The sequence below is a fragment of the Fukomys damarensis genome, unplaced genomic scaffold, assembly GCF_012274545.1.
Source record: "Fukomys damarensis isolate Sample0158 unplaced genomic scaffold, DMR_v1.0_HiC HiC_scaffold_23, whole genome shotgun sequence".
Classification (NCBI taxonomy): Eukaryota; Metazoa; Chordata; class Mammalia; order Rodentia; family Bathyergidae; genus Fukomys; species Fukomys damarensis.
This window is the reverse complement of record NW_022900935.1, coordinates 62,590,593-62,615,069: the sequence shown is the minus strand read 5'-3', so window position 1 is coordinate 62,615,069 and position 24,477 is coordinate 62,590,593. Positions and strand designations below refer to the sequence as shown.

The 24,477-nt window shown below is 55.3% G+C and overlaps 1 protein-coding gene across 6 annotated transcripts in view; it reads left to right on the top strand.

Moving 5' to 3' along the window:
• Positions 1 to 2,094: 2,094 nt before the first annotated feature.
• LOC104858368 overlaps positions 2,095 to 24,477 on the top strand; it is a 148,423-nt gene continuing 126,040 nt past the window's right edge. Inside the window, exons 1-5 of one of the 6 annotated variants that reach the window (XM_010618529.1) lie at positions 2,095 to 2,253; positions 2,632 to 2,815; positions 4,091 to 4,280; positions 21,460 to 21,710; positions 21,987 to 23,857. In XM_010618529.1, coding sequence (XP_010616831.1) covers positions 2,235 to 2,253; positions 2,632 to 2,815; positions 4,091 to 4,280; positions 21,460 to 21,657 — 591 coding nt within the window. In that variant the 5' untranslated portion in view covers positions 2,095 to 2,234 and the 3' untranslated portion in view covers positions 21,658 to 21,710; positions 21,987 to 23,857. Of the gene's footprint in view, positions 2,254 to 2,631; positions 2,816 to 3,078; positions 3,488 to 3,765; positions 3,953 to 4,090; positions 4,281 to 21,459; positions 21,711 to 21,986; positions 23,858 to 24,477 lie in introns of those variants that run through there. The other 5 variants (XM_010618530.2, XM_010618528.2, XM_010618527.2 and 2 more) reach the window with 5 other exon arrangements.

Here is a 24,477-nt window from a genome sequence, read left to right as displayed (position 1 = left end):
GTCAACGTTTTACTAAGTCTCTGAGTTGCCCAGGCTGAGCTCAGTTGTAGTCCCCCTGCTTCACCCTCCCAGGGTGCTGGGATTATGGGCGAGCATCACTGTGCCCAGCCCAGCACACACCTCAAAGGTCTGGCTGAGTGTTTCCCACAGCATCCCAGAGGCCCCTCTGTATCTTCCTGGTATCCAAGGTAACTGCTGGTATGTTTCTCTCCCTGCATGTCCCTGTGCTTAGGTTCCATGAGTCAGATGGCCCTCCGCTTGACCTGACTTCCTTCAGACTCCAGGTCTGGGCCTGAAGGCTGCTTCCCATGGTGCTGTCTGACCCTCTCCCCTCTGCGTGGTATCAGATGCCCACACAGGAGCTCCAGGACCTTGCAGAGGGGACTGCCATCTTCTCTACCACCCTGCCCAGTCGCCACGGCCATGGATTAGCTGTCGTACCACGTGCGGACCCTGCAGACTCTGTGCTGCGTCTGAAGATCCAGCCACCGTGTAGCGAGGTCCTGCAGACACAGTTGGTCCAGGATGGTGTCTCAGGTGGGTCCTGCCCTCTGTCGTCAGGATCTTTTGTAGATGGGACCATGCGGTCCGTCTTCCTTGGTGTCTGGCTTCTCTCCAGCGTGGTGTCCGAGAGACTCACTCACCCAAGCTCTCCTGGAGCAAGAGTCCCTTCTGTTGGTGTCTGTGTGATGTCCCTTTGTATGACCTTACAGTTCACCTGTGTGTGTCACTGTGCTAGGTGTTCGGGAAGCTCTCTGGGTACTGTGAATACCACCGTCAGTGAACGTCCCGTGTCTGTCTCTGGGTGACCATGAATGCAGATGTCAGTTCCAGCCTGTGCCACCAGGCCCGTTACAGAGCGCCCCTCAGTGCCCCCATCCAGGGGCGAGGGTGAGTTCACTGCTCTGAGTTCTCACCGGCACTTGCTATGGTGAAGTCTTTTCCATGGCATCACCCTGGTGGTGTGCTCTGTTCTCCATGGCCCCTGGAGAGGAACTTCTCTTGGAAGGGATTTGCCTGAAGGGTTTCACTTGATACTGTGACCCCCAGAGTCCCCCGCTCCTGGTGTCTCCCCTCCTTGTCACCCTCCTGTGTCCCTCTCTGAGCCTCCCATCTCCGCTCCCCACTGGCCTCCTAATTCTGCATCTGGGCCACTCTGCCCCTCTCTAGTGCCTCCCACCAATTTTACTGAGATCTGTACGCCCCACTCCCCAGCTGGACTTTGCAACAAGCTGGGTGACACTGTTTCACTCTTTCACTTTTCACTCTTTCAAGGGAGCTCTGTCAATGCATTTTAACTTAAAAGGGTAAAGGAAAGCGATGTGAGCACAGGTTCCTGGGCCACCAGCACTGCAGTCTGGGCCTTGAGGCCAGCTGAGACCTTGCCATGTGTCCTCCGTGTGGCCCGCCTGGCTTTTCTGTGCATGTGTGCTCTGTGACTGTCCTAATGCACATGCTTCTGGTGTCTTCTGGCTGCTGGTGTTGTTGGGAGCCATGCTCCCGGCCCTGTAACTTCTACCTTTCTTGCAGCCCAGCACACCTCAGTTCAGGTGGTGCCTCCTACAGGAAGCCTTCCAGATAGCCCAGGTGAACAGCAACTCCTTCCTCCCGGGAAGAGCTGGGACACTGTGGGGGCCCTTCTGGAGGAGAGTTCGGAAACAATCCTTTTGCAGTAACCCCTGATGCCCTTTGGCCTCACCACTGTTTGGGCCACTGGGCACACAGGGAGGGGACAGCGGGGGGCTCTGGAGGTTTGGAGCTGAAGAGTTTGGGCCAAGGACGGTATAAGGTGTGTGAGGCCATGGAGAGGGTGGGAGCCAAGGCTGGGTGAGGAGCTCCTCACAGAGCTGGCCCAGACATGCTGCTTGAGCCTGGGTGTGTGCTCAGAGCAGGGTACCTGTGGGCTTGGCTGCCTGTTTCCTTCCCACCTGACAGGAGGCTCTTTGGGGCTTGGTCTAGGGCTCATTCACCCTGCCTGTCCCCGTAGGGCTCTGTACAGGGTCCAGTCGGGAGTCGGAGCGTGACGGAGTTCACCCAGACAGATCTGAGCTGAGGAGAGAGGTCCCTTCTGGGGACCTCACAGGCCCTCCCGACTTTGCCTGGATACTGTCTGAGTGCAGGGCCAGTGCTAGAGCCCAGGGACCAAGGGGCGGCGGAGGAGGAAACCTCAGGGGAGGGAACCCGCCCAGAGCCCAGCCTCGGATTGTGTTTCTTGGGATGAGAAGGGGCTGCAAATGTGTCCCCAACTGAGAGGTGAGCATGGGCCAGAACCTGTTAGCTGCTGTGGGGTAGTGGGGCTCAGTTAGCAGCCACTTCATACCTGCAACTAAAGCAGGAGGAAAGGGAACTGGACTCCCAGGGGAGTGGGCCAGGGGCAGAGGGGCTGGGTGATCTGAGGTGCTGCCTGGGGAGGCTGGGTCTGAGCTGGCGGCCCCCACTTTCCTTCCTTCTCCTCGTATCCCACCCGCCTGCACCTGGACCAAGGTCACCTCCGTCACTAGGTCCAATCACCAACAGCCCACAGCTTAGTTCAGGTTACTGTGTGTTGGCCACAGGGTGCCAGCTGCATCCACGTGGGGGCCCTCTGCCCGCTCTGCCCTTGGGGACACTTCTGTCGCCTGCTCCTTCCAGCTGCTCTGACAGGGCTCTACTGTGACCCCTCCCCACCTTGGGCCCCCTCTGCCTGCTCATCCAATGCAGTGACGCTGTGGGGGAAGGCGACACCCTCGTTTCCACAGTCTCTCATGGAGCCCCTCGCGCCAGGGCCACTGGATCGAACCTCCACCTGCAGGGGACCCGCCTCCCATGAGACCTGGTAAGAGGCCATGGTGTGGGGTGCCTGTCCTCCATCTGTACGGCCCCCTGGGAGTAGCTGCCTTTGTCACCCCAGACTTACAAATGGGGAAACTGAGGCCTGGAGACATACTGTGAGCGGCTATAGCCACTAAGCCAGGAGAAAGTGGTGGGACCCGAACCCAGCCTGGGTGGCAGTGGCTCCCGGACCAGGCACAGCTCCTGGGTACCTGCAGACACTCGTGTGAGCAAGAACTGGAGAAGATCTTATTTATTTTTCCCGGCAAGGCATCTTTTTCTTGCGGCTGCTTTTTAATTTCCTGCTTTCTCTAAGGAAGCCTGTGGGCTGTCATCCCAGAATGTCCCCTCAGCCAGGGACAGTGGCTTGACTGTCCACTCTCCACTCCCACAGGCGAGCTTCTCTCTTTGGAGCCAGCCCCAGGCGGCTGCTGTCCAGCAGGATGGGCCCCGCCAAGCCAAGCGCTCCTTCTCCACAATGGGAAGCAGATTGCCCATTAGAAGGCAGATCTTTATTTCAAAAGGTTGAATAGGCTGCAACTTAAAAAGGGTTTCCAGCTGGCTAAATTTAGGGCAAGGGACAAGGTCCAACCCGAGGAAGCTTGCTGGCCCTGTGCCGGCCGCGACAGCCTCTTGATGGGGAGCGGATGTGCTCCGCCTCAGCGCCTGCCTCTTGGTATTTTTCCCCTTTTGAGTTCAGCAGATAAATGCTGATGGTGTGTTGGCCGAGCGGCAGAGCCGTGCTTACTTAAAATAGTCTGTTCCAGCGGGGTGGTTGCCAGTCCCGGGTGGCTTTGTCCCAGGGACGCCCGGGGAGGCCTTGGCGGCTGCAGGCTCTTTGGAGCCCTGGCCAGTCCCCGACAGAGTCGGGCCGGGTCGGGAAGCGCCCTGGGCTTGGGGAGCCACTCCTGGAAGGCGCCTGGTTCCTGAGGGCCTTTCTTCCCGGTGTGACAGCGAGGGTGCCGTCTCCAAGGTGGTGGCACTGTGGCAAGCGGGCCTCTGCAGAAGGTCCAGACCAGGCCAGCTCGGAAGCGCAGCCAGGAGCCGGGCCCTTGACAACCCGGACCGGAAGGAAAGCACGCAGCACGCAGCACGCAGCCCCCGCCCGTGTGCGCGCCTGTGCGTGCTCAGCTACGGGGCTGTATGTGCCGCAAGGGGACTCGGGATTGAGGGTCTCACCTCGGGAGTGACGCGGGAGTGGAATCTGGCTGGGGTGCTGTGTACATGAAGTCCAGCGTGGCTAGGGCCTGAGGGCTTCTCCCGCCTTCTCCCCCCACAGGCTGCTGAGGCCTGGAGAAGCGCCGCGGGGCAGCCACCTCCTCCCTGGGCCCGCTCCCCTGTCCCGTTCCTGGGTGGGAAACAGCAGCTCCTCCCCCTCCCGTCTCAGCGCCTGGCCCACCACAGACTTCGCGGCGCGTGTGGAGCTCCGCAGGACGCAGCATGGGAGCTGCACCCAGACCCCACTCAAGGTGCGTGGGGACCCTGGGCCTCTAGCTGGAGATCCAGCCGGCTCTGAAAGCAGGGCGTGAGGACCCCAGGCTGCGGGGCATCGGGGGGCGTGTCTGGTCATCTGCGGGACCACCCGTGGCCCCCTGTCCTCGGTGGAGGTTTCCCACAAGGTCTCAGGTGTCCCAGCCCATCCTTGTGCGGAGCCAGGGAAGGAGGAGGCTGTGGGAGTTGAAGTTCAAAGGTCAAGGGTCACACCGACGTTACCATGGTGGAGGTGGGGCTGGGCTGTATGGGCAGGAGTAGGGTTTTCCTTTGGGAGAACAGCTCAGGCTGTCAGCTTCAGGGCCCTGCGCTGGGAAGAGGACCCGTGGCCACGGTCCTCGGGCCCAGGGGTGTAGCACTTGGACCATCGATGCACCATGGTGGAAACCTCAAGTGGGAATTCAGTAGTGCGGCTTTAGAATATGATCCTAACGAGCAGGCTCTTCATGGAGGTGGTGAGCTGCCTGCGTGGCTTCTCCTGAGAGCTTGGGAGTCTCTTCCTCCTGACACCAGCTGTGCCCCACTGTGTCTTTCGAAAGGACGGAGAATCCCCCCGGTACTGGCTGTGTTCCCAGCTCTGTTCGCCTTCCTGGAGTTAGTCTCGGGCCCAGGGGAGGGCTCAGTCCTGCGGGAGGGGATCCTTCTACATGACAGCAGCAAGTATGGATCCCCTGCCTCTGGCTGGCCAGCAAGTGCCGGCCCCCACGCCCTCCTCTTCGGGTGTGGCTCTCTGGGGGAGCGACCGTCAGACCTTGGAAAGGTGCTCTGCTTGGTGTGTGCTAAAGGGACGCGGTGAGCAGAGGCCAGAGAGGTACACGAGAGGACAGTCTTCTGTCCCAGAGGACCAGTGGTGGCCATTTGGCAGTCTTTATGGTGCTATCATGGTGTGGGTGACACTTGAATCAGAGGTGTTGACCGGTGACTCAGGCCGCAGTTCCTGTCCCCTCCTGGAGGTGGGGTGTCTCAGCTGGGTTTTTGGGGACCAGCCCCCTCCCGGAGATACTGAGGCCCTGCCAGTATTTGCCTTCTCTTTGGGGCCTCTGATGGCCGGGTCGGTGAGAGGCTGACTGTGCCTGGCCTGTGGTCGTGTGGGTGTCCTTGTGATGCACAGTGTCACGATGTGGGCACGGCAGGCATGATTTCCTTCCTTCCCCGGTCTCCTCATTGTCCCAGCTCGGTCCTGCCCTCCCTCAGGTCTCTCTCCCCTCTTTCTGGTGGAATCTGTCTTCGAGTTTGAGCTTCTTCCCTCTCTGTTCTCTTCTTCTCCCTCTCCCCTTCCCCACTGTCCCTCTCTCCCTGTTCTCCCCCGCTGCCTCCCTGACTCACATGCTGCAGATCTCTGCTTAGCTCTGATGGTTAATCTTGCTTGTCAGTGTGATTGGCCTAGGAGAGCTGCTGGTGTGTGTGTGGGTGGGTCACGGGGGTGTGACCTTGTTGGGGACCAGGTCTGGCCCCAGCCCCTTCCTCTCTAGCTCTTCCTCCGTCCTCTGCTTCCTAGCTGCCATGAGGTGAGCAGCTTTCCTCTGCCAGGTCCTTCTGTTGTGATGTTTTTGTCTTGGGGCCGACTAATTATGGACTGAATCCTCCGAGACCATGAGCCAAAATAAACCTCTCCTCTTTTAAGTTGTGGGTGTCAGGTATTTTGTCCCAGAAATGGGAAATTGACCAATACTTACTCTGTTTAACTTTGGGTCTGCATCACTGAGGACATTTGAATCCTGTAAGCAGGATTCTTCCATACGTGGGTCTCTGTGATGACCCCTTGGGGTTCATACCTTCAGTTGCACAGGCTCAGATATCTCCTGTTCACCAAAGCCTGGGCAACTTTGATCTGAGGGTGGCTGGATTCCTGAGAGGGTCGTAGTCCCACTGTCATCAGCCAGCCAGTCAGAGGCTGCAGAGGTGGAGGCAGACCCAAGTTTTCTGCTTTTCTACTATCGGAAGGAAGCCCACCTCCCTCTCAGGAAACCAGAAGCCCATCTGAGCCTACTCTGTGCCCCCTCGGTGGCGCCTGTCCCCAAGGGCTAACACCAGCTTGCTGCTTTCAGCCCGAGTGGCTTGCTGAGCCACATCCCCTCTACCAGGGGTGCTGGCTTGTGGGGCTCTGTTTTCTGCCGTCTCCAATCCCAATCCTGGTGCAGGAGGGCACCTGGGAGGGCTGAGACTCGTAGGTCCCAGTTTGGTGGGACTTTCCTGGTTTGAGCACAGATGATTATGCATCTCATAGAGCCCTTGGTCCTGGGCACAGGGAGGGCCGGTCACTCATCGTAGAGCCATACAAACAGTCATTCATTCATTCATCTTGCATTTCACCTTGCTTCGGTGCCTAACACCTTCAGTGTACCTCTGTGTGTTCTGCTGTGAAGACCCCACCTTCCTGCCACTTCCTCAGTCTTAGTTCCTGGAGCCTCAAAGCCTGTGGCCAGGGTATGTCTGACGCACCTTCTCTGCTTCAAGTCAAGACAGTGAGGCCTGCCTGGCCCCAGCTGTCCTACAGGGGTGAAGCAAAGCCACCTTCTCACTTGCCAGGCATCCTCTTCCTGGTTCTTAACCAGGACTTTTAATTTTGGCTGAGTTCATAGCCAGCTGCCTGCTTAGAAGAGCCTGGCAGCGGTGAGCCTGCGTGTGTGTGGGTGGTGGTGGTGGTGGTAGAGAAGCACAGGAGTCCCAGGCAAGGGGATTCTCTGCAGAGGCCATGAGATTGCTGGTGTCTTTGCCTGTCTAGGTATCCAAGGCAACCAGCGCTTCAATGCCCCCTCGGCTGGTGGGGGAAGACCACTCCCTTGCTGAGCTAGGGGACAGGGTAGGTGTCCTGGGGTAAATCTGACCTTTCTGCATAATGAAGAGAAAGCCATGTTGGCAGGGAGCTTCCCTTGAGTTCAAAGGCACAACTTCATTCATTTGCTTATAAAACATCCCCAGGAGGTTCTGTGTTCCAGGAACCAGGCTAAGGGTTGTACAGGTTAAACAGGACCATGCCAGGCCACCAACAGCAGGAGTTGGAAATCCAGGTGAGGCCACAGGATGAGTGGGTGCAGTACATTGGCCGAGTCAGGCTCCCGGAGGCTGCTCGTGAGATACAAATTCAGAGTCAGGAGACTACAGCTCAGGACAGTAGGCCTCAGGCAGCAGCTACAATGGCAGAAACACACACAGGCAAGAAGCAGGCCTGAGCCCAGCAAGGCTGGGTCCAAGTCCCCTGCAGTGCAGCCAGAAGCAGAGGCCTCTTCACAGCCTGCCTGCAGACTCATCAGCATGAGGATGAATACTCTCCCAGCCCATCGTGTTACACAGCATTGTGTCACGGTAGCTGACCGATACACTGGGTCCAGAGGTGGGCGGGGTTGCGAAGTTGATGTAGAGGAGAGAGCTGAGAGTATTTAAGGGGATGGGGCTGTTGTGTACAAAGGGAGAGGAGAGGAGAGGGTGTGGGAATGGAGGGTAGGCTGGAGAGGGTTGGAAGAGGGGCTGGCGAGGCCTTTGCAGCCTGGTTCCAGAGGAGAGGACCTGCCTCAGTGCATGGCAGAGGGATCCCACAGGACCTGCTGCCTGCTTCTAGTGCCCTGCTGTCACTCGGTCCCAGTTGCCAGGCCCAAGGCTTCTTTCCGAAGCCCAGCCTTGGGATTCCCTGTCGCCACTGCCTCCCAGGTCCCCAGGGCACAGGGCTGAGCAGGGCACAGGTGTGCAGTTGGAACTTGGGGGAGGAAAGTGGGGTGCACAAGGGGCTTTTGAGCATGGACTTTGGAGTTGTGAAGAGAAGGGCCAGAAGGCCGGCTGAGGTGACAGTGATGACCAGAGAGGACGAGGCCAGGGTTGGAGCAGGAAGGGCACAGCGTCTCCATCACTGGTTCCCAAGACTCCTGAGCCCACCCACGCATCATTCATCCAGCAAAAGCAACAGTTGGCCTGGCCAAAAGCTCCCAAATGCACACAGTGCTGGCCCACTGCAGTGTGAGTCCGGACTCATGAGTTGTGGGTGCATCCTGGGCAGCCTGCGGCAGTGGCGCTGGCTGTGGGGCGGGTGCTGGGACCTCTCTGTGGAACCGGAGGGTGGCAGGAACACCGTCCTCTGCTGGGACTCCCAGGCCGCTGCTGGCACCTGCCAGGGAGAAAAGGATGCACGTTCTTTCTCCCTACCCCATTTAAATATTAGCTATAGATTAACCGCACTACAAGCAAAACAAAATGAGGAACCAACACAGCCTGGATTGGGTGCCTTTTAATTATTATTATTTGTACCACTAAACCTGTCATTAGCAAAGGTGCCCCCCACAGGCTTCTGGGTAGCTGGGCCATTGTTTCCATCTACTGGTCCACAGGAGATGCTGACTGCAGGCCAGGCACGGCTGGATACCTTGTCAGCTTTCAGGTGGAGGAGAGGACTTTGCTGAACTCCCGTGGTCCATGCTCTGGCTTTCTAGGGTACTGGGTAGGAGGAGGAGTAAGGGAGCTCTGGCCAGAGAACTGATCCCAGCAGCCCTGTCGTCCCCTCCCCATGACCAGCCGAGGCATGGAAGGTGCAAAAGGCTGGCTCCTAGAGCGGGACAGGCGCTGGCATGGGACCAGGCCACCTCCTGCTGAGACTGAACTTTGCTGAGCCTTCCTGTGCTCACGTGGGGTCCTTCCTCCCCTCTCCTGGGATCCTGCCCTTGAAAGTCCCGCAGCTCGAGAACCCCCAACTTGGCCCCTTCTGGGCCCCTGAAGTGTACCCCTCTGCAGTTAGTCCTTGTGAAAGTTCCCAAGCCTGCCTGGCGGTGCCCCAGACAATGGAAATTGTCATTTGTTGGGAGAGCAGGAGAACAACAGGTGAGGAGGTCTCTGAGGTGTCTGAGATATTGAACAGGTGGATGGCTGCAGAGACCAGTTACAACCCGTAAGATGTCTTGCCAACCCCCCTGTGTGGGTGAGATGCACAGCTGGGGTCCTTCGCATGGCTTGTGACTGCTCCTCTCCCTCCCAGGATCCAGCGTGACAGAAGTTCATTCAATATTCTCACAATGGTAAAAAGATTGCACTCAACATAATTTTCATAGGTATCCCCGGAAAGACGTATTTTCAGTTCGATAATACAGATAAATTTTAAATAAAGATTAAATTCACATAACTTACATTAACCGTTTAATGTGAACACTTCAGTGGCATTTGGTGCGTTCATAACGTTGTACAGCCACCGCCTCTGCCTGGTTCCAAAGCTGTTTCTCACGATCCCCCAAGGAAACCCACACCCATTCTAGCAGTCACTCCCTGTCTGTCCTCCCGTCCTGGCCTCTGGCCACCACTCTTCTGTCTCCCTGGATTCCCCTGTGCCGGACCCTTCACATAAATGGAACCCTACAGCATGCAGCCTGCCCTGTTTGGTTTCTTTCACGTAGCGGGAGGCTGTTGAGGTTCAGCCATGCTGCAGCTGTGTCTTCGGGCCAGGTGGTCTCTGTTGCCTGGACCTGCCCCGGGGTTTATCTACCCAATGGCTGCTGCTCCAGTGGCTGCGCACACAGGTTTGGTTGACACTGCGCAGATCCTTGGGGTGTGAACCCAGGAGTGTCCCTGCTGGGTCCAGCGGCGCCTCTCTCTGGCTCATGGGGAAGCGTCTCACTTTCTAATGTGCGTTCCAGTTCCTCCTCTCCAGTGCTTGCTATTTTCTATTTTTTCTCACTGTGGGCAGAGGAGTCTGTGGTGACTTTGCTTCTCATTCCCGGGTGGCGACACAGCTGGCACTGCCACCAGCTTGCTGGACTCTGGGGTGTCATCTTTGGAGCTGGCCCTGGCCCTGCCTCTGCTTGTCTTGGCTGCTCTACGTCCCTCCCTATCTCGAGGGCTCCCTCTGCTTGCTCCTGACCCAAAGGCTTGGCCTGGGAGTCCTGGGCTCTTTGGTGCCATCTCGGCCCTGGCTTCCGCCCTGGTGACTGGTAGACAGGTGTTCCCCTGTCCCCAGCTTATCCTGTGATGGGGCTGTGCATGGTGATTGACAGGGCCTCCCGGGAGTGGGTCTAAGACAGGGATCAGAGTGGGAGAAGTTTATTTGGGGGGGGCACAAGTCCTATTGGCGGGCGAGAAGGGCATGTGTCGGGGAACTGTCAAGGTAGCTCTTGGAGTGTGGCGTGTGTTTCAGAATTACCCACCACTGGGGCAGTTGTAGTGGGAGTTGGCCTAACACCAACCTGCTTTTTTCTTGTTTCTTTTTTTAGTAGTAGGGATTGAATCCTGGGCCTTTGAATAGAGCTACATTCCCAGCCCATTCACCATTTTTGAAATATTGGGTCAGGGTCTTGCTAAGTTGCCCAGATTGGGCTTGGATTTGTGATCCTCCTGCCTCAGCCTCCCAGAGTGCTGGGAGTACAGGTATGTGCCACCATGCCTGCTATGGTATGGAAGGGCTGATGGGACAGAGCAGAAGAGACCTGGCCCCCCTCTCTTTGTGTTCTGCCACTTGGAGCATAACGTTCCTTCCATCTGGCCCTGGGGTTTGAGGAGGTTGGGGACTTCGCCTGGGGCGGAGAAGTGTAGGTGCTGGATTCTGGGAGATGTGTGCCGAGAGTGAGGGTGGGAGGTGGTACAAATGTGAGGGGGGCCCAGCAGGTTTCAGATAGGAGGCTCCAAGGACAGTTTGCTCCGCCAAGCCAAGCCTGGGAATGTAAGTGTCAGCTTGCGCGCTACTCTGCTTCCCAGCCCTGCCCCAGGCTGCTCAGAGGCCCTGCAGCCGGAGCCCTGCCCTGGTCACAGTGTGACAAGTCCAGGTGCGGCCAGTGCGAGGGAGGGGGAGGGGACTGTCCCGGGTGCGCTGCTGAAGTCATTCTGCTGCTCTGCTGCCCGCGGCCTCATTCAGTGGTGCACACCTGTCTGTATCCTCACTCATCTCTGCCCCCATCCTCACGTGACCTCGGATGGGAGCTGCCCTGTCTGCCCCAGAACACTGGCCAGACAGAGACACCTCCACGGCTTGGTGTGGAGGGCCATGGGGGCGCTGGCAGGGGCAGTAGGAGCCCTTCTGAAACAGGGCTCGGTGTGACCAGTCACTGCCTCTGCCCTAGGCCCTCGGGAGGAGATAGCGAGGGAGCAAGACTGAAAGTGCAACTGTCTCATCCCCTGGGCCCCATGCTTTCAGTGACTTGGCCTCCTGGGGCCGGCAAACCTCCAGGGTCTCAACCGGGAACATTGTCACACGGGTTCCCCACCGCGAGGGTCTGCCACGTCTCCTGGGGTTCCTGTGTGTTCCTGCCTACGGTGAGGCCTGAGAGAGACCCATGGGTGTGACCCATGACAGAGGGTCACCCACCCTACCCTGCTCAGAGGCAACAGGACAGGCATGAGCAAGCCAGTCATGAGGACCAGCTGGGCTCCTTACCCTCCCCTTCCCTGACCTAGCCTCGCCTCTCCTTCCCAACGCCTACCCTGGGCTACTAGTTCCTTCTGGAGACAGCTCAGCTATCTTGTGTACACACATGCGTGTGTGTATATGGCTGTACCTGTGTGCACACGCATATGTTTTGCTGTGTCTGCATGCAGTGTACACACGTGTATTTGTACATGCACATGCATGTGGTATGAGGTCCAATTCCTATAAAACCCACGTTGTGTGAATATTATGGATGTCTGCGTGAAGATAAACACATGCACACACGCACACGTGTGTAGGTGTTCGCACGTCTGTGTGCACATGTGCGTCATCTGACTATGTGCATGCAAGTGTCTGTGGGTGCACACCTCTTTGTGTATGTGTATGCACGTGTATGTGTATATCGGCGCCTGCACACGCACATCCACCTGTATGTACGCCTGTGCGTGTGGGCCGCACATGTGTGTATAGCTCCACCTGAGCACACATGCATGTGCCCGTGCATGTTCACACACATATTTGGACACATGTGGAACTGTATATGCTTCTTACAATTGGGATCTGGAACCCCAACCCCCGAAGACTCATGTGTCCCAGTGTGGAGGTTTGGGAAGGTGATCGGATCGGATCACAGGCTGCTGTAGACGGTTTGCTGTTAGGTGGAGGCCTGGTTGGAGGGGGTCCCTGGGAGCCTTAGCCACAAGGGCGCATCTCCCTCCCTGCCTCCGCCCTTGTCTCTCTCTTCCTGGCCACCTTGATGTGGCAGCTTTCTTTCACCCACACCTTCTCCCATTTCTGCAGTGCAGCCAGCTGACCGTGGACTCAAACTTCTGAAACTGAGAGCCAAAGCCAGCCTCTGCTCCTCTGTGTCGCTGTGTTGGGCCTTTTGTCCTGGTTAGGGTCTGTCAGTGTGTATATGGATATTTATGTGTGCATTGCACATTCATGCACGTCTGCCACAGCATTTTCTCAAGCACATGTATGTTGCAGCTATGTGTACGTGCTCCTGCCGATGTGTGTACATGTGTAACCCTGTGCAAGCCATACGTGCAGAGTGTACGCAGATGTGCATACACGTGTATTCATGTGCATCTTTCTGTGCCTGTGGGTATGTGTAGTGTATACGTGTGCATCTGTGTGCATAGCAAGTGTGCATGTGTGGACACATTTGTGCCCCTGTGCATGCAAGTGTGTGCGCCTGTGTTCTGTGTAGGTACACACACGGGCATTTGTATACCATGTGCATGTGTACACGAGTGTGCAGTTTCATCTCCTGGGACCCTCTGCTCTCTCACAGGGTGCTGGTGGAGGTGCCTTCTCATCACTGAGGTATCAACTCAGATGTCCTCTGCTCAGGCCTTTGACAACCTACAGACACTAACCCCTGCCCAGGTCGCCTCTTGCACGCTTCTGTTTTTCTCTTTACTGCCCTTGAAGGCACCTGTGGTGACATCACTACCTGTATTGTTAGCATGCTCTGTGTGTCTCCTGAGGGCTGAGGCTACATCCTGCAGCAAGTCCATGGCCAGCAGGGATGGTTTGCCCCGATGGATCTGGAGCCGCTGAACCTCTGGCAGGCCCAGAGCCCTGCAGGGTCTCCAACTCCACTTGCAGTCTAGCTGTGTTGCCATCCTCTGTGCTCCTGGTGACCAAGCCGCTCCTCTACACAGAGGCACTATAGTCTGCCCGTGCCCTCGGATGGCCATCCAGATGCCACCAAGGCAGAAGCAACTCCCAGGCCCTGAGCAGGGTTGCACATCTGTCCCACTTGGGAACTGTGTCATTGTGTCTGCCACACTCCTGGGGCTGCCTGTGGGAGCAAGGCCCAGACTTTCCAGGAGAAGAGATCTGAGGGTGTGGGCTGGGCTGACTTGCTTTGCTTCCTCCTGGTGGGCTGAAAAGGCTGGCAAGGGCCACGGAGCAGGGCAGCTGGAGCCTGTGGTGGAGAATCAGAGAGAAAAATACATATTCTTTTCTCCATCCCTGCCAGGGGCACTTGCTGCAGCCCCCCTCTCTGCCTCCTGGAATATATTAGCTGCAGAGACAGTGGCCACTGAGCTCAGCTCCTAAGCACAGGGAAGGACCCAGAAGCACCTGTGGAAGGAAAGAATAAAAGCCCCAGACGGGGTGTGCCTCCTCGCTTGCTGCTCCTGTGATTTAGTCAGTGCAGCCAGATAACACTGTGTTTGCGTGTGTGCGTGTGTGCGTGCGTGGCTGTGTGTGTCCCAGAGCCTCAGGGCTGCAGTGCTGCGTGCTGGGCTGGGCCCCCAAAGTCTCCGGCAGGCCAGTGGATGAGCAAGTGGGACTGTGCCTGGCCGGCAGCCCTGGGCCACTCCTCGGCCGCCTGGCCCTCTTGGCTCACAGCCCCAGCTTCAGGCCTCGTCACCATTGATTTATGTCTCCGGAACCTCCCCGGAATTTTCAATTCGCAGAGATGGCTGGACACATAGGAAAGCGGGCGACTGGAGGTGGCCAGTAGCTGCCGCCTTCCCCTCCATCTGAACTGTGGATTGCAGCTGAGAGTGGCCTCCCCTCCCCCCACGAAGAGCTGCAGATCCCTAAATGCGTTTTGGAAAAAGGGACCCCTGCCTCCAAATGCAAGCCAGCTTGGGGTGTGCTTTGCCCAGGGCGCCTACTGAGTGGGAGGCTGTAGCGGGCAGTTGGGTTTCGGGGACTGCTGCCTCCTCCATGACCTAACACATCGATTTCCCCAATCTCTGCCCTGTGGGGTGTGCACAGCAATTCGTACACAGTCCCACGAGCGGATGTGGGGGGAAGCAGCCTTCACAGTGGGAAGCCTGGGCCCAGCCCCACTCCAGGTCAGGTGCGAAGCTTGTGGGCAGATGTGCCAGGTGTCTGGAAGAGGTGGGCCAGATCTCTCTGGGCATCCACTGTTGGACCTGTGCCTGCTGCCAGTTCTCCAGAGGTGGGGACACCTTGTGTCTTGTCTGGACTCAGGGATCACTGGCAGGATGGCAGGGTTTATTTAGGATCTCCTGGGTTCCGGCTTCTTCTCCCTCATCCACAGGTCACGCTGCATGCTGCTGCTAAGGTGACATATTTAGGATGGGGACCTGCTTGTCCCTCTGTCCTGCTTGTGACCAGCATGGGTGGTCTGGCAGCTAAAGAGTCCCCCTGAGTCCCTGTTGCCTGCCCTGTCCAGCAGACAGACAGTAGATAGCTCCTGCTATGAACCGGCCCACATGCTTTTCACCCCATACTCTTGCCGTGCCCCGACCCCTGAGGAGTGCCCACACACTTCCCTGTACCTGGCCTACTGATACTGTAGTTGAAGAGCTGAGCATCCACCTGCCAGATAGCCTTTTCTGGGGCTCTGGTCTGGCTGGGCATCCTGGGCTTCTCCTATCACCATTGGCCCCTCTATCCTCTCTCTACCTGGGGCGCACCCCCAGGCTGAAGGCTGTGCTTCATTCCTGTCTGCATTGCCAACCCCCCAGCACCTGAAGCTCTCAGCACAGGCCAAGCAGACTCATGGTGCAGAACATGTGGCCACGTGGTATGTAAAAATTGTATAAAAGTGGCCCATGCCCTCCTCAAATGGAGGACTGGACTCAGTTAACCAGGCCAGAGGCTGCCGGGACTGTGACTGCAAGAGACAGGTGTATCAGTCAGTCTTGCCGGCTGCTGTAACGAGCAGGTCCCTGACCTGGTGCACCACGCAAGGGCTTGCTCCTCTGCACATCACCTTCCTTGGGGACCCAGGGCCAGCTCCCTCTGTCTTGTCACGGTGTCCTCTCCCAGACAGGGGCTCTATGGCTTCCAGAGAGGGACAAGGGCATGAGGATGGCGCATGGGGACCCCACCTCCTCTGACCGGAAGTGACACATCTTTCCAGCTCTTTCCTTCCATCCAGACTGGACTTCCAGCCCCAGCTGTAAGCAGTGGCAGTAGGTGGGAAGTGCAGATCCTGCTAGACCTCTGGGGCCAGCTTGTTATCTCTGTGCCGGGACCTTGGGGCCTGCTGATGGCCTCAATATACTGCGTGACATCTCTGTGACCCCAGCTCCCTGCAGTTCTGCGGGGGCTGCTGTGCAGTGGCACTTGTGGCCCGGCCCGGGTTCCACATCTGGCTCTGATGGTCACGCTGTTGGTGGAAGTATATGGAGATGCAGCTTGGAAAACATAACAGTACATTACATAGCAGTAATGGCTGTGGCCGCTGTCCCTCGCTGTGAAGGCCCCGGGCCCCCGTCCCAGAGAGAGCTGCCTTCTGATATGGTTTATGAATGTTGGGATCGAAAGCCAGAAAATTCCCACAGGCCACCGTTGGTCTCCCACGAAGAACAGCTAGGCGTGCAGTCCACCTGCAGTCGATGGGGCAGAGTCCATGGCTTCCCAGGTCCCTCAAAAGCAGGGGCTGGACTCGGGTCCAGCACCCTTCCTGCTACCCCCACTCCAGCCTCCTCGTAGCACAGACACCACCATGCCCAGTGCCGGCTGAGTCTCGGTGAGGTGAGAAAAGTTGGTGGTGAACGTGTCCCAAGTGTTCATCTGGCAAAAGCTATTGGAAAATGACAGGGGAAAGAGATAAAAGCGGGTATAAAAGGGCCATAAAAATTCTAAGAGTCTCAGGATCTGGAGCAAATCTTGCTTATTGTTGTCAAGTGGAGCACGGATGTGGTGTTGGAGGGGCCCTGTTAACTTGATCTTTTTCACCTTAAAACTCAGATAACAGAATTTGCCAGATCAAGAAGTGGAAGTAACCCCGCAACAGCCACATGGGGGAGGCGGCCCGGGTGTCACTGAAGGATGATGGATAAATAAGCCAGATGTGGTCCACTCCTAACTGTAAGAGGTCCCTAGAGTCAGCAGGTTTAGAGATAGAAAGTGGAGTAGGAGCTGCGCGGAGCTGAGGAGTTGTTTCATGGGGACAGAGCTCAGTTTTGGAAGATGGAAAGGGTGGGCAGAGCTGATGGCTACACGACCATGCGAACGCACTTAACGCTACTGACCCTCACACCACAAGTGGCCAAGGTGGGGCTGGAGTGTGGCTCAGTGGTGAGCACTCACCTAACACGCACAGGCCCTGGGTTCGGTCCTTAGTCCTGCAGAAACAAAATACCACCCCGCCATAGCAACAGAAGGCTTAAGTGGTAAACTTTGCATTGTCTTTCACCTCAGTCATAGCAAGGAGAAGAAGGTTGCATATTCTCTGCTGCTGCGGAACCTTTCCCACACTTTCTTGCCCCGCCCTAGTGGGGTGCTTCCAGCAGTGTAGGGAGCCCCAGAGATAAAGACTGGGTGAGTCCTTTCCTGGCAGGCAGCTCCTGCGCATCACTCTGTAGCAGAAGTGTCTTTCCCTGGCTCTAACACTTTCTGGATTTCAGTTTTCTCGCCTCTGTTCTCTCCTCTGCTTTGGCTCGGCATAAACATGGAGCTTCAAGGAAATGTTACATTTTCCTCTGTAAATCCAAACTTACAAGGGGAATGACGAAGTATTATCACCTCATTCCCCCCTCCCCAGGCTTTGCTGCATAATTAATTACAGTGGGTTGGCCTCCAAGGCAACCTCAGATGAACTGTGTCTGTGTTGTGCAACTTGACCTTGCTTGTTCGTGCAGGATTGGCGAGGGTGAATACATCCTCCTGTGGGAGCAGCTCACACGTGAGTGGTGCGCCCGTTCCAGAGCTGGGAGGTATGGGCCAGGGGTGAAGGCATACGAGTGGTGTCATGGGGCCCTAGGTGTTTGCAAATCTTCTCTGGGTTGGGGGGATGCCCTGCTTTGTTTGGCTCTTGGAAAATGACCAGGAAGCAAGGTTTGACTCCCAGGAAAGGGTTGGAGGGGGGACTAGGCTCAGCTAGGGTGCCTTCATTGGAGGAACAGAAACCGGTTCCTCTCTGAGTGGGAAGAGGCTCTTTAGCAGCAGTAAGAGGCTGAAATCTGATGGAAGGTGAAGAGATTCAATCTTCCCTGCATCAGTCACCTGGGACGTCATCAGACTCAAACCGATTAGGAAATTCACATCGAAAGCATCATTTATAATGGACCAAAATCATAGAAAACATTTGGCCTGGAGGGAGGTACAAACAGCATTTCTACCTAAGCCAGAATCTTTCATGATTTTCCCTCCTCCTTCATGGTGTTTGACAACCCTGTCTTCTCCCCAAGACTGACCATTAGGCTAATTAGTGGCTAATCAATGTTTAATTAAAACCTAGCCATTAATTATAGGAAGTGCCATGGCAACTCAAGAATCGAATGTGGTTGCAGGAAGGATCAGGTTTCCTCAGCTTGCCTGGTAACCCAAGCAGAAGGTTTTCTTGTGTCTGTCATTCCTTCCTTTTACTGTGGCTTGGGAAGAGTCTGCCGGTCTGGGGAGGAATGGAGAGAGAGAGAGAGAGCAGGGCCTGAATGGATTGCTATCAGTATCTCTATTTCTAGTCTGTCACTGGTTTTCTCCACGCACTCCACAGCTTTCCCCATAGTTTTACCGTTGCTTTTTCCATGCCCCAAATTTAATCCTTTTTTTTTTCTCTTGAGTCCTTTATTGGATTTTCACACATTTTGCATTTAGGTGAACCTGTTTCTATGAACAGGTCCTAGATCAGTGGTTCTTAACCCTGGTTGCATACTAGAATCGCCCAGGTAAAAAGATTCTAGTAGACACCAGGGATAAAGGAATAGACCAATACAGGGAACAGAGACCCCGGCACATATTGGCCTATTAGCGCACAACTGACAAGTGACAGAGATGGCACTGTGGATGAGGACAGCCGTGACCTGTACATACAGGTGCCAGGCTATCTGAAAAGCGACTGGAGAACAAATAAAAAGCGTGATCCCTACCTCACACCATACATAAAAAAATCAATTTTACCTTCTAGAAGGCAGCCCAGAAGAATATCTAATACATCTTCGTGTTTCAGAGGGCACTCACTTTAAAAGACAAAGTTGACACTTGGACTCTATTAGCTTCTGCTCATCAAAATGATGATGAGAGGGGCCGGGGATTTAGCTCAGTGGCACAGCACCTGCTGGGCAAGCTCAAGGTCCTGAGTTTGATCCCTGGTAACAAACAAACAAACAAACATGTACGATGAGAGTGAAAGGTAAGCACAGAATGAGAAGGTATTTGCAACATGCAGGAGCAGAAAAGGGCTCTTAGAATAATCAGAGAGCATTAAATGAGCATCATTCATCAGCCATCAGGGGAATATAAACAGAGACACTAGGGTACGCTCACCAAAATAGCTACATGAATGGGTTGGCAATTTCAAGAGCTGGAGAAGACACGGAACACCAGAATGTTCATATAGTGCAGGTAGGAACTGAAACAACAGTGCTGGAATCTCTTTAGCAGACTCCTTATAAGCTGAATGTGTGCCTCCCCGAGACCCAGCTGCTTGATTCCCAGATAGCCCCCACCAGGAGCACTTGCACAGGTGCCCCAGGATGATGCACCAGGAGGTCACAGCAGCACTGTGTCACAGCTTTAGACTGGAAGCCACCCACACCAAGCAACAGTAGCATGGCCAAATAAGTTGTGCTGAATTTATACCCTGGTTATGAGACAGTGCTTCTACACACAGTGAACCTCACAATGGCAATATGGAGACAGAGAATCCAGGTGTTCCATTTCTGTGAAGCTTGGGAGCAGGAAATGTGGAAATCTTGGACGTGGTTTCCTTTGGGATAGTGATGGGGGACATGAGGCCATTTGAGGACCATTAATGTTCTATTTCTTGATCCAGGTGGGGAGTTGCATGGAGTGCCTACTTCATGACTAATCAGTGAGCATATCCTTACGGTTTCTGTATTCTTGTGCATATGTGTTATTTTCTTAAAATTAAAGAGGAGCAATACCAAATGCAAAACCCAGGGCTAGTCCAGAATAGTTAAGATGGAGTCTCTAGGAAGTGGGGAGGCTCTGCCTAGGGTGGCTTTTAGAGTTTGTCTCGATGGTGGCCTGATGTGTGTAGGGTCAGTGCTCCCATGGCCTGCCCTTGCTTGCCCCTTGCCTACCTAGTAAACTTCTTTCCTTTCTGGAATGTGAGAGGTACTTGCTGGCCCTAATCTTTTTTTTTTCCTCATGGAGTTTATTGGTACATTTAGGGATACAGTACAATTACATTCATTATTGGGATCTTGTACCTTTACATGACAGGTTTTGGTTCTCATTTTTCCCCCTTGTCCCTGCCCTCCCTTCACCCCCTCTTCCCCTCCCCATTTACAAACATTTTATTTCCATTTTCTCATATTTTTTTCTTTTCCCTTATTACCTTTCCTCCACCCTTCCCACTTTCCCTACACCTTTAGCCCTTTTCTTCCTGTTTCACATTGTCAATTATCTCATTAGGATCTTATGTACTATTATAGTTTTTCACACCAGAGAAACTATTCAGTATTTACACACGTGTGACTTATGTATTTCACTTAGGAGTATATCCTCAATAGGTATCCATTTTCCTATGAATGAATCTAATTTCTCATTCTTTATGGCCGAGTAGTAGTCCATTTTATAGAAAAACCACCTCTTCTTTATCCAGTTCCCAACTAATGGGCAAATGGGCTGTTTCCAAGTTTTAGCTATTACAAACTGTGTTGGCCCTAATCTTTACACTTGCTGGTCTCTGAGCTTGAGCTACTCTCTCCTAGGTAGTTCTTTCAACTCTCTCTGAAAATGACCTCCCCTGGCTCATCTATCAAAAATGGGCCTCTTGCTATAGATACTCTGATGTATCACTGTATTGATTCTTTTGCTATCCTAGAAACAATGTTCTGTGTTCATCAAATTCCATTCCTTTTGCTAGGAAGGTTTAAAGGAAGACCACTTTTCCCATTCTCTCTTTAAGTTAGGTTGGGACCAATGGGCTGCAAACAGAAAATGACACATAGCACTTCTAGGCTTTGGTACAGAACCTTGAGTGACTTTCCAAATTCTCTGTGCATATAGCAACCACTCGAGTAGAAAGAGTGCCAGGGTATGAGGAGCCTGGATATTGGTATTATCATAGGGAAGCCAAAAAGAGCTGCACAAACCATGTTGCACTGTGATGTAAATGAAAAGTAAACCTTTCAAGTTAGCCACTGAATTCCCAGAGGTGGTTACTGCTGCAGAACTTCGACCATACTGACTAATGTAGCACTCATCACAGTCTGAGATTATCTTGCTGAATGAGTTTTTCTGCAGCTTTCTCTTCTATCTCTGTCTAGAAGGCAAACTCTTGTTACAACTGCATTCTCAGGGTCTGTGAGTGCAGTGCCTGTCACATAGTAGGAGCTCAGTAAAATTCTACAGAGGCAACAAGCAAAATGCAGCCCTAGTTGCCATGCCGGGGGGATCACGGAGCCTGAGACAATGTTGTGAGCGGGGGAGGTGTGGCCCAATGGAGGGTATGAAATTCTGTGGGCTGCAGTATGGACAAATGATCCTCCTATCAGTAGTTCTGACTCCACAGGAGTACATCAAGGCTTGCATGACAGCACGTTTGTAAACCACCTGCCATTTTGCAGGGCAGGTCGTAGGCAGGTGATACTTTTTCTTTCTCCAGGTGCTTACAGTAATCAGACAGTAGCACATTCATGTGGGTCAGAGGTGCAGAGTGTAGCCATGAGGGAACTACAAGCTCAGCGCAGGGATTGATGTTTCCATGGCTGGAGGATGATGCACTTCCGGGGGTGGGGCCGGGGCGGGGCCAGGCAGTAGCTCGGGTTCCTGGGAAGCACCTCCTGGAGAAGAGGGAGGTGGGACTTGGCGCTTTCTGCTGGAAGAGCACGCTGGCCTGGGTAACACCCTATGAATCTGTCACTGGAGAGTCTCCAGGCCCTCTGAAGCTCTGCCTTCCTCTACCCACCACCCAGTCCAGCCTGTCCGAACAGCAGGTCCATCCCCTCACACTGCTGGGTTTCACTCTTTCCGGGAAGTCTGCATTTTTAGAGATGCTTGGAGACACTGCTGCACTGGACAAGAAGATCGTCAGTACTCCGCGGCAAAGTCACGTGCGGGGTCTGTTCTCCTCTGGCTGCTACAGGAGCAGAGAAGCAGAAGGTGACCTCTGACCTTTGAGCAAGGAAAGCAGCACGTGCCCATCCCACTTCCAGGCAGCGCTCAGGTACAGCCTGGCTTCCTCTTGCGTGGAGCCCCTGTTTCCCTGCTCACGACCAGGGTGGGCCTGGGAGGGGACAGGGTGCCTGCACAGCTGTGCAGGTAGTAAAGGTGCGGAGAGTAGGCCGTGAGGTGTCCAGTCCTGGGGACCCCTTGGGCATCTGGAGAAGTGAGCGGACTCCTCAGGATAATGGCTTCAAACAGAGAAGAAAGTATTGAAGAATAGTTAACAACATAGTTAGAAAGTGAGATGTTAAAATATATATGCTTCTTTTCTATTGAGGTGAAACTCATATCACATTACACCCTGGCTGTCCGAGGCCTGCAGCCTCTGGTCCTGGCCTGGTGACTTTCCAGGATCCCGAGGAGCGACTTCCGGCTGAGCCCTGTGCTTCTATGGCCATTCCCTGTGCTGCCCTGGCTCCCTGGGGTCACCTCCCTAGGCAGAAAGCGCCCGGTTGGCCGTGAAAGGAGGAAGAGTGAGCCGATGCGACCCCACCACTGGGACAGTGTGGCTGTGACACAGCAGCAGAGGAAGGACCCGGACACACCCGCAGGAAGGACAGACGACATAGATGACCCTCGTGCTCCGTCGTCCTGCAGAGCTGATGGGGAGGGGTGGGAGAGGGCGTGAGTTCCTCTGGGGGAGGCGGACGTTTTGGAGGTAGACAGGCGGAGATTGCGCACCATCCTGAACTCGCTAAACGTCCCCGAGGGTTCACTTTGAAATGGTTCAGCCTGCGATATGTGTGTTTCATTTCAATTGGAGACAGCCCAGCGTTCCTGTCTGGCGGCTGGGAGCTGAGACCTGAGTTCCCCCCTCCCTTTTCCTGAGCTGCCCACAGCCATGCCTAAGGAGACCGGGAGGACCCGGGTGACTGCGCCTTCCCCACCTTTCTGCCCTTGCTGGCTCCGGACCTGGTGTTGAGACGGCTTCCTCTGCTGCACGTTCTGTCCTGTAGCCCCGAGCCAGCGGGCCCACGCCCGCAGCAGGCCACTGCCCTTCTCTCCCGACTGCGGTGGCCACCTGTGCTCTGGAACAGGGTTCCTGCCAGCTACAGAAAACCGGTACCAACGCAGCTTTACCCGTCACCCGTGCCTGGTGTCTGGGCTCCCACCTGGGCCCTCGCCAGCCTCCAGGGGCACCAGCCAGGTAGGGTGTATGGAGGACACATCCAGGGAGAGGCAGGACAGACAGATTCCTAGAGAGGGCGAGAAGGTGGAGGAGAAGAGAGAGAAGAGAGAGGAGGCACTGCCCACACGAGGCCCCGGGCGCGGACGGTCTCCCAACTCTCCCTCTTAGGAGCCTTGAGTGTGCGTCCTTCCCTTTTATGGCAGCGTGTTCTGGGCCTGACAAAGCCTCGAGTGCAGCAGGTCCCTCACTGCCTGGGTTGGTGCCCAAGGCCCAGGCGCTCCTCATCGACTTCGGGAAAGACTGTTCTTACCTCGGAAGGCATTCTGCTCCTGTGGTCTCGGCGATCTCTGCCCAGGGCCTGCCCCTGTGTCCTGGGGGAGTCTCGGCCCACAGCCTTCTTCCTGAGAGCTGAGGATGGCCTTAAAAAGCAGGATCACGGCGTGCTCTTGGCCGGCACTCATCGGGAGCCTTGCTATGGCCCTGCGTGCAGAACTGTCGGGTGCACCTCTGGGGTCCAGCCTGAGCGTGTGTGGCTCGGACCTTGTCGTGTGCTGAGGGTGTGAGGGCAGGGAGGAGCTTGGAGGTTTAAAGATCCCCTGCTACCTGCCTCCTGGGTGCAGGACCGGCCCCTTCTGAGCCTCCCATTTGTGACGTGGTTGTCTCCTCCTCATCCCTTCACTCCCCTCAATTCTTCTTTCTCTGTCCAAGAGCGCTGAAGAGCCGCTGAAGGATGCTGAGCTGGAAGTAAACTGCGTGCCCAGTGATATAATTTTAACAGTCGCGATATCACGCTCAGACCTGTCCTTTGAAGAGACTACCTTCAGAGGGGCATGGTTGTGTACCTGCAATCCCAGCACTCTAGGAGGCTGAGGCAGGAGGACTGCAAGTTAGAGCCCAGTCTGGACAACTTTGAAATTCACCAAGACCCTGGCTCAAAACAACAAGAAGAACAACAGTGACAGCAAAATGCCCTTCGTCTGCTTTACTGGGAGAGGGCAGAGGGAGGGGACAGGTGAAGCCAGAACAGAAGTCAGCACTGTAGCTTGCTGCCTGTTTATTGTGCTACAATAAAGTTTTATTGGAACACAATTGTGTCCATTTCTTTATGCACCACTGATGGGTAAGAGACATGAGGGCGGGTTGAAAAGCTGCCTCTGAGGTGCAGCCAGTGTGGCCTGAAATGTGTAACGTATATTTCGTGGCTTTTACAGAAGGTCTACTGACCCAGGTTCAGAGCCACCTTGGCAAAGGGCTGCCGGGTAAGCAGAGCCAGGGTGGCTGTGGCTGCAGGGAGCTCGTGCAGGGAGACTCCAGGGAGCAGGACTGGGGATGCCCATAGAAGGCGTGGTTGGTCTCTATCCTCTGAGAAGGTAGAAAAGGGCCAGGGGTGGGTGGGGCTGGGGCAAGAGGGCAAGGCTGGCTTCTGTGATCACCTGCAGTGGGAGAGGGTGAGGCTCCAGCTGAGTCGGGGTATTGGCAGGGACACTGGCCTCAAGGGGCCCCATGGGTCCTCACTGAGATGTGGAAGTTGCTTGTCTTCCTGCCAGGGGGCAGTGAGAGCCACTTCCCTAGGTGGCCTGTCCCCAGCCAGGGTGTTGCTACTCCCAGCTTCTCTGTCACACCTTCTACGCTGATGTGG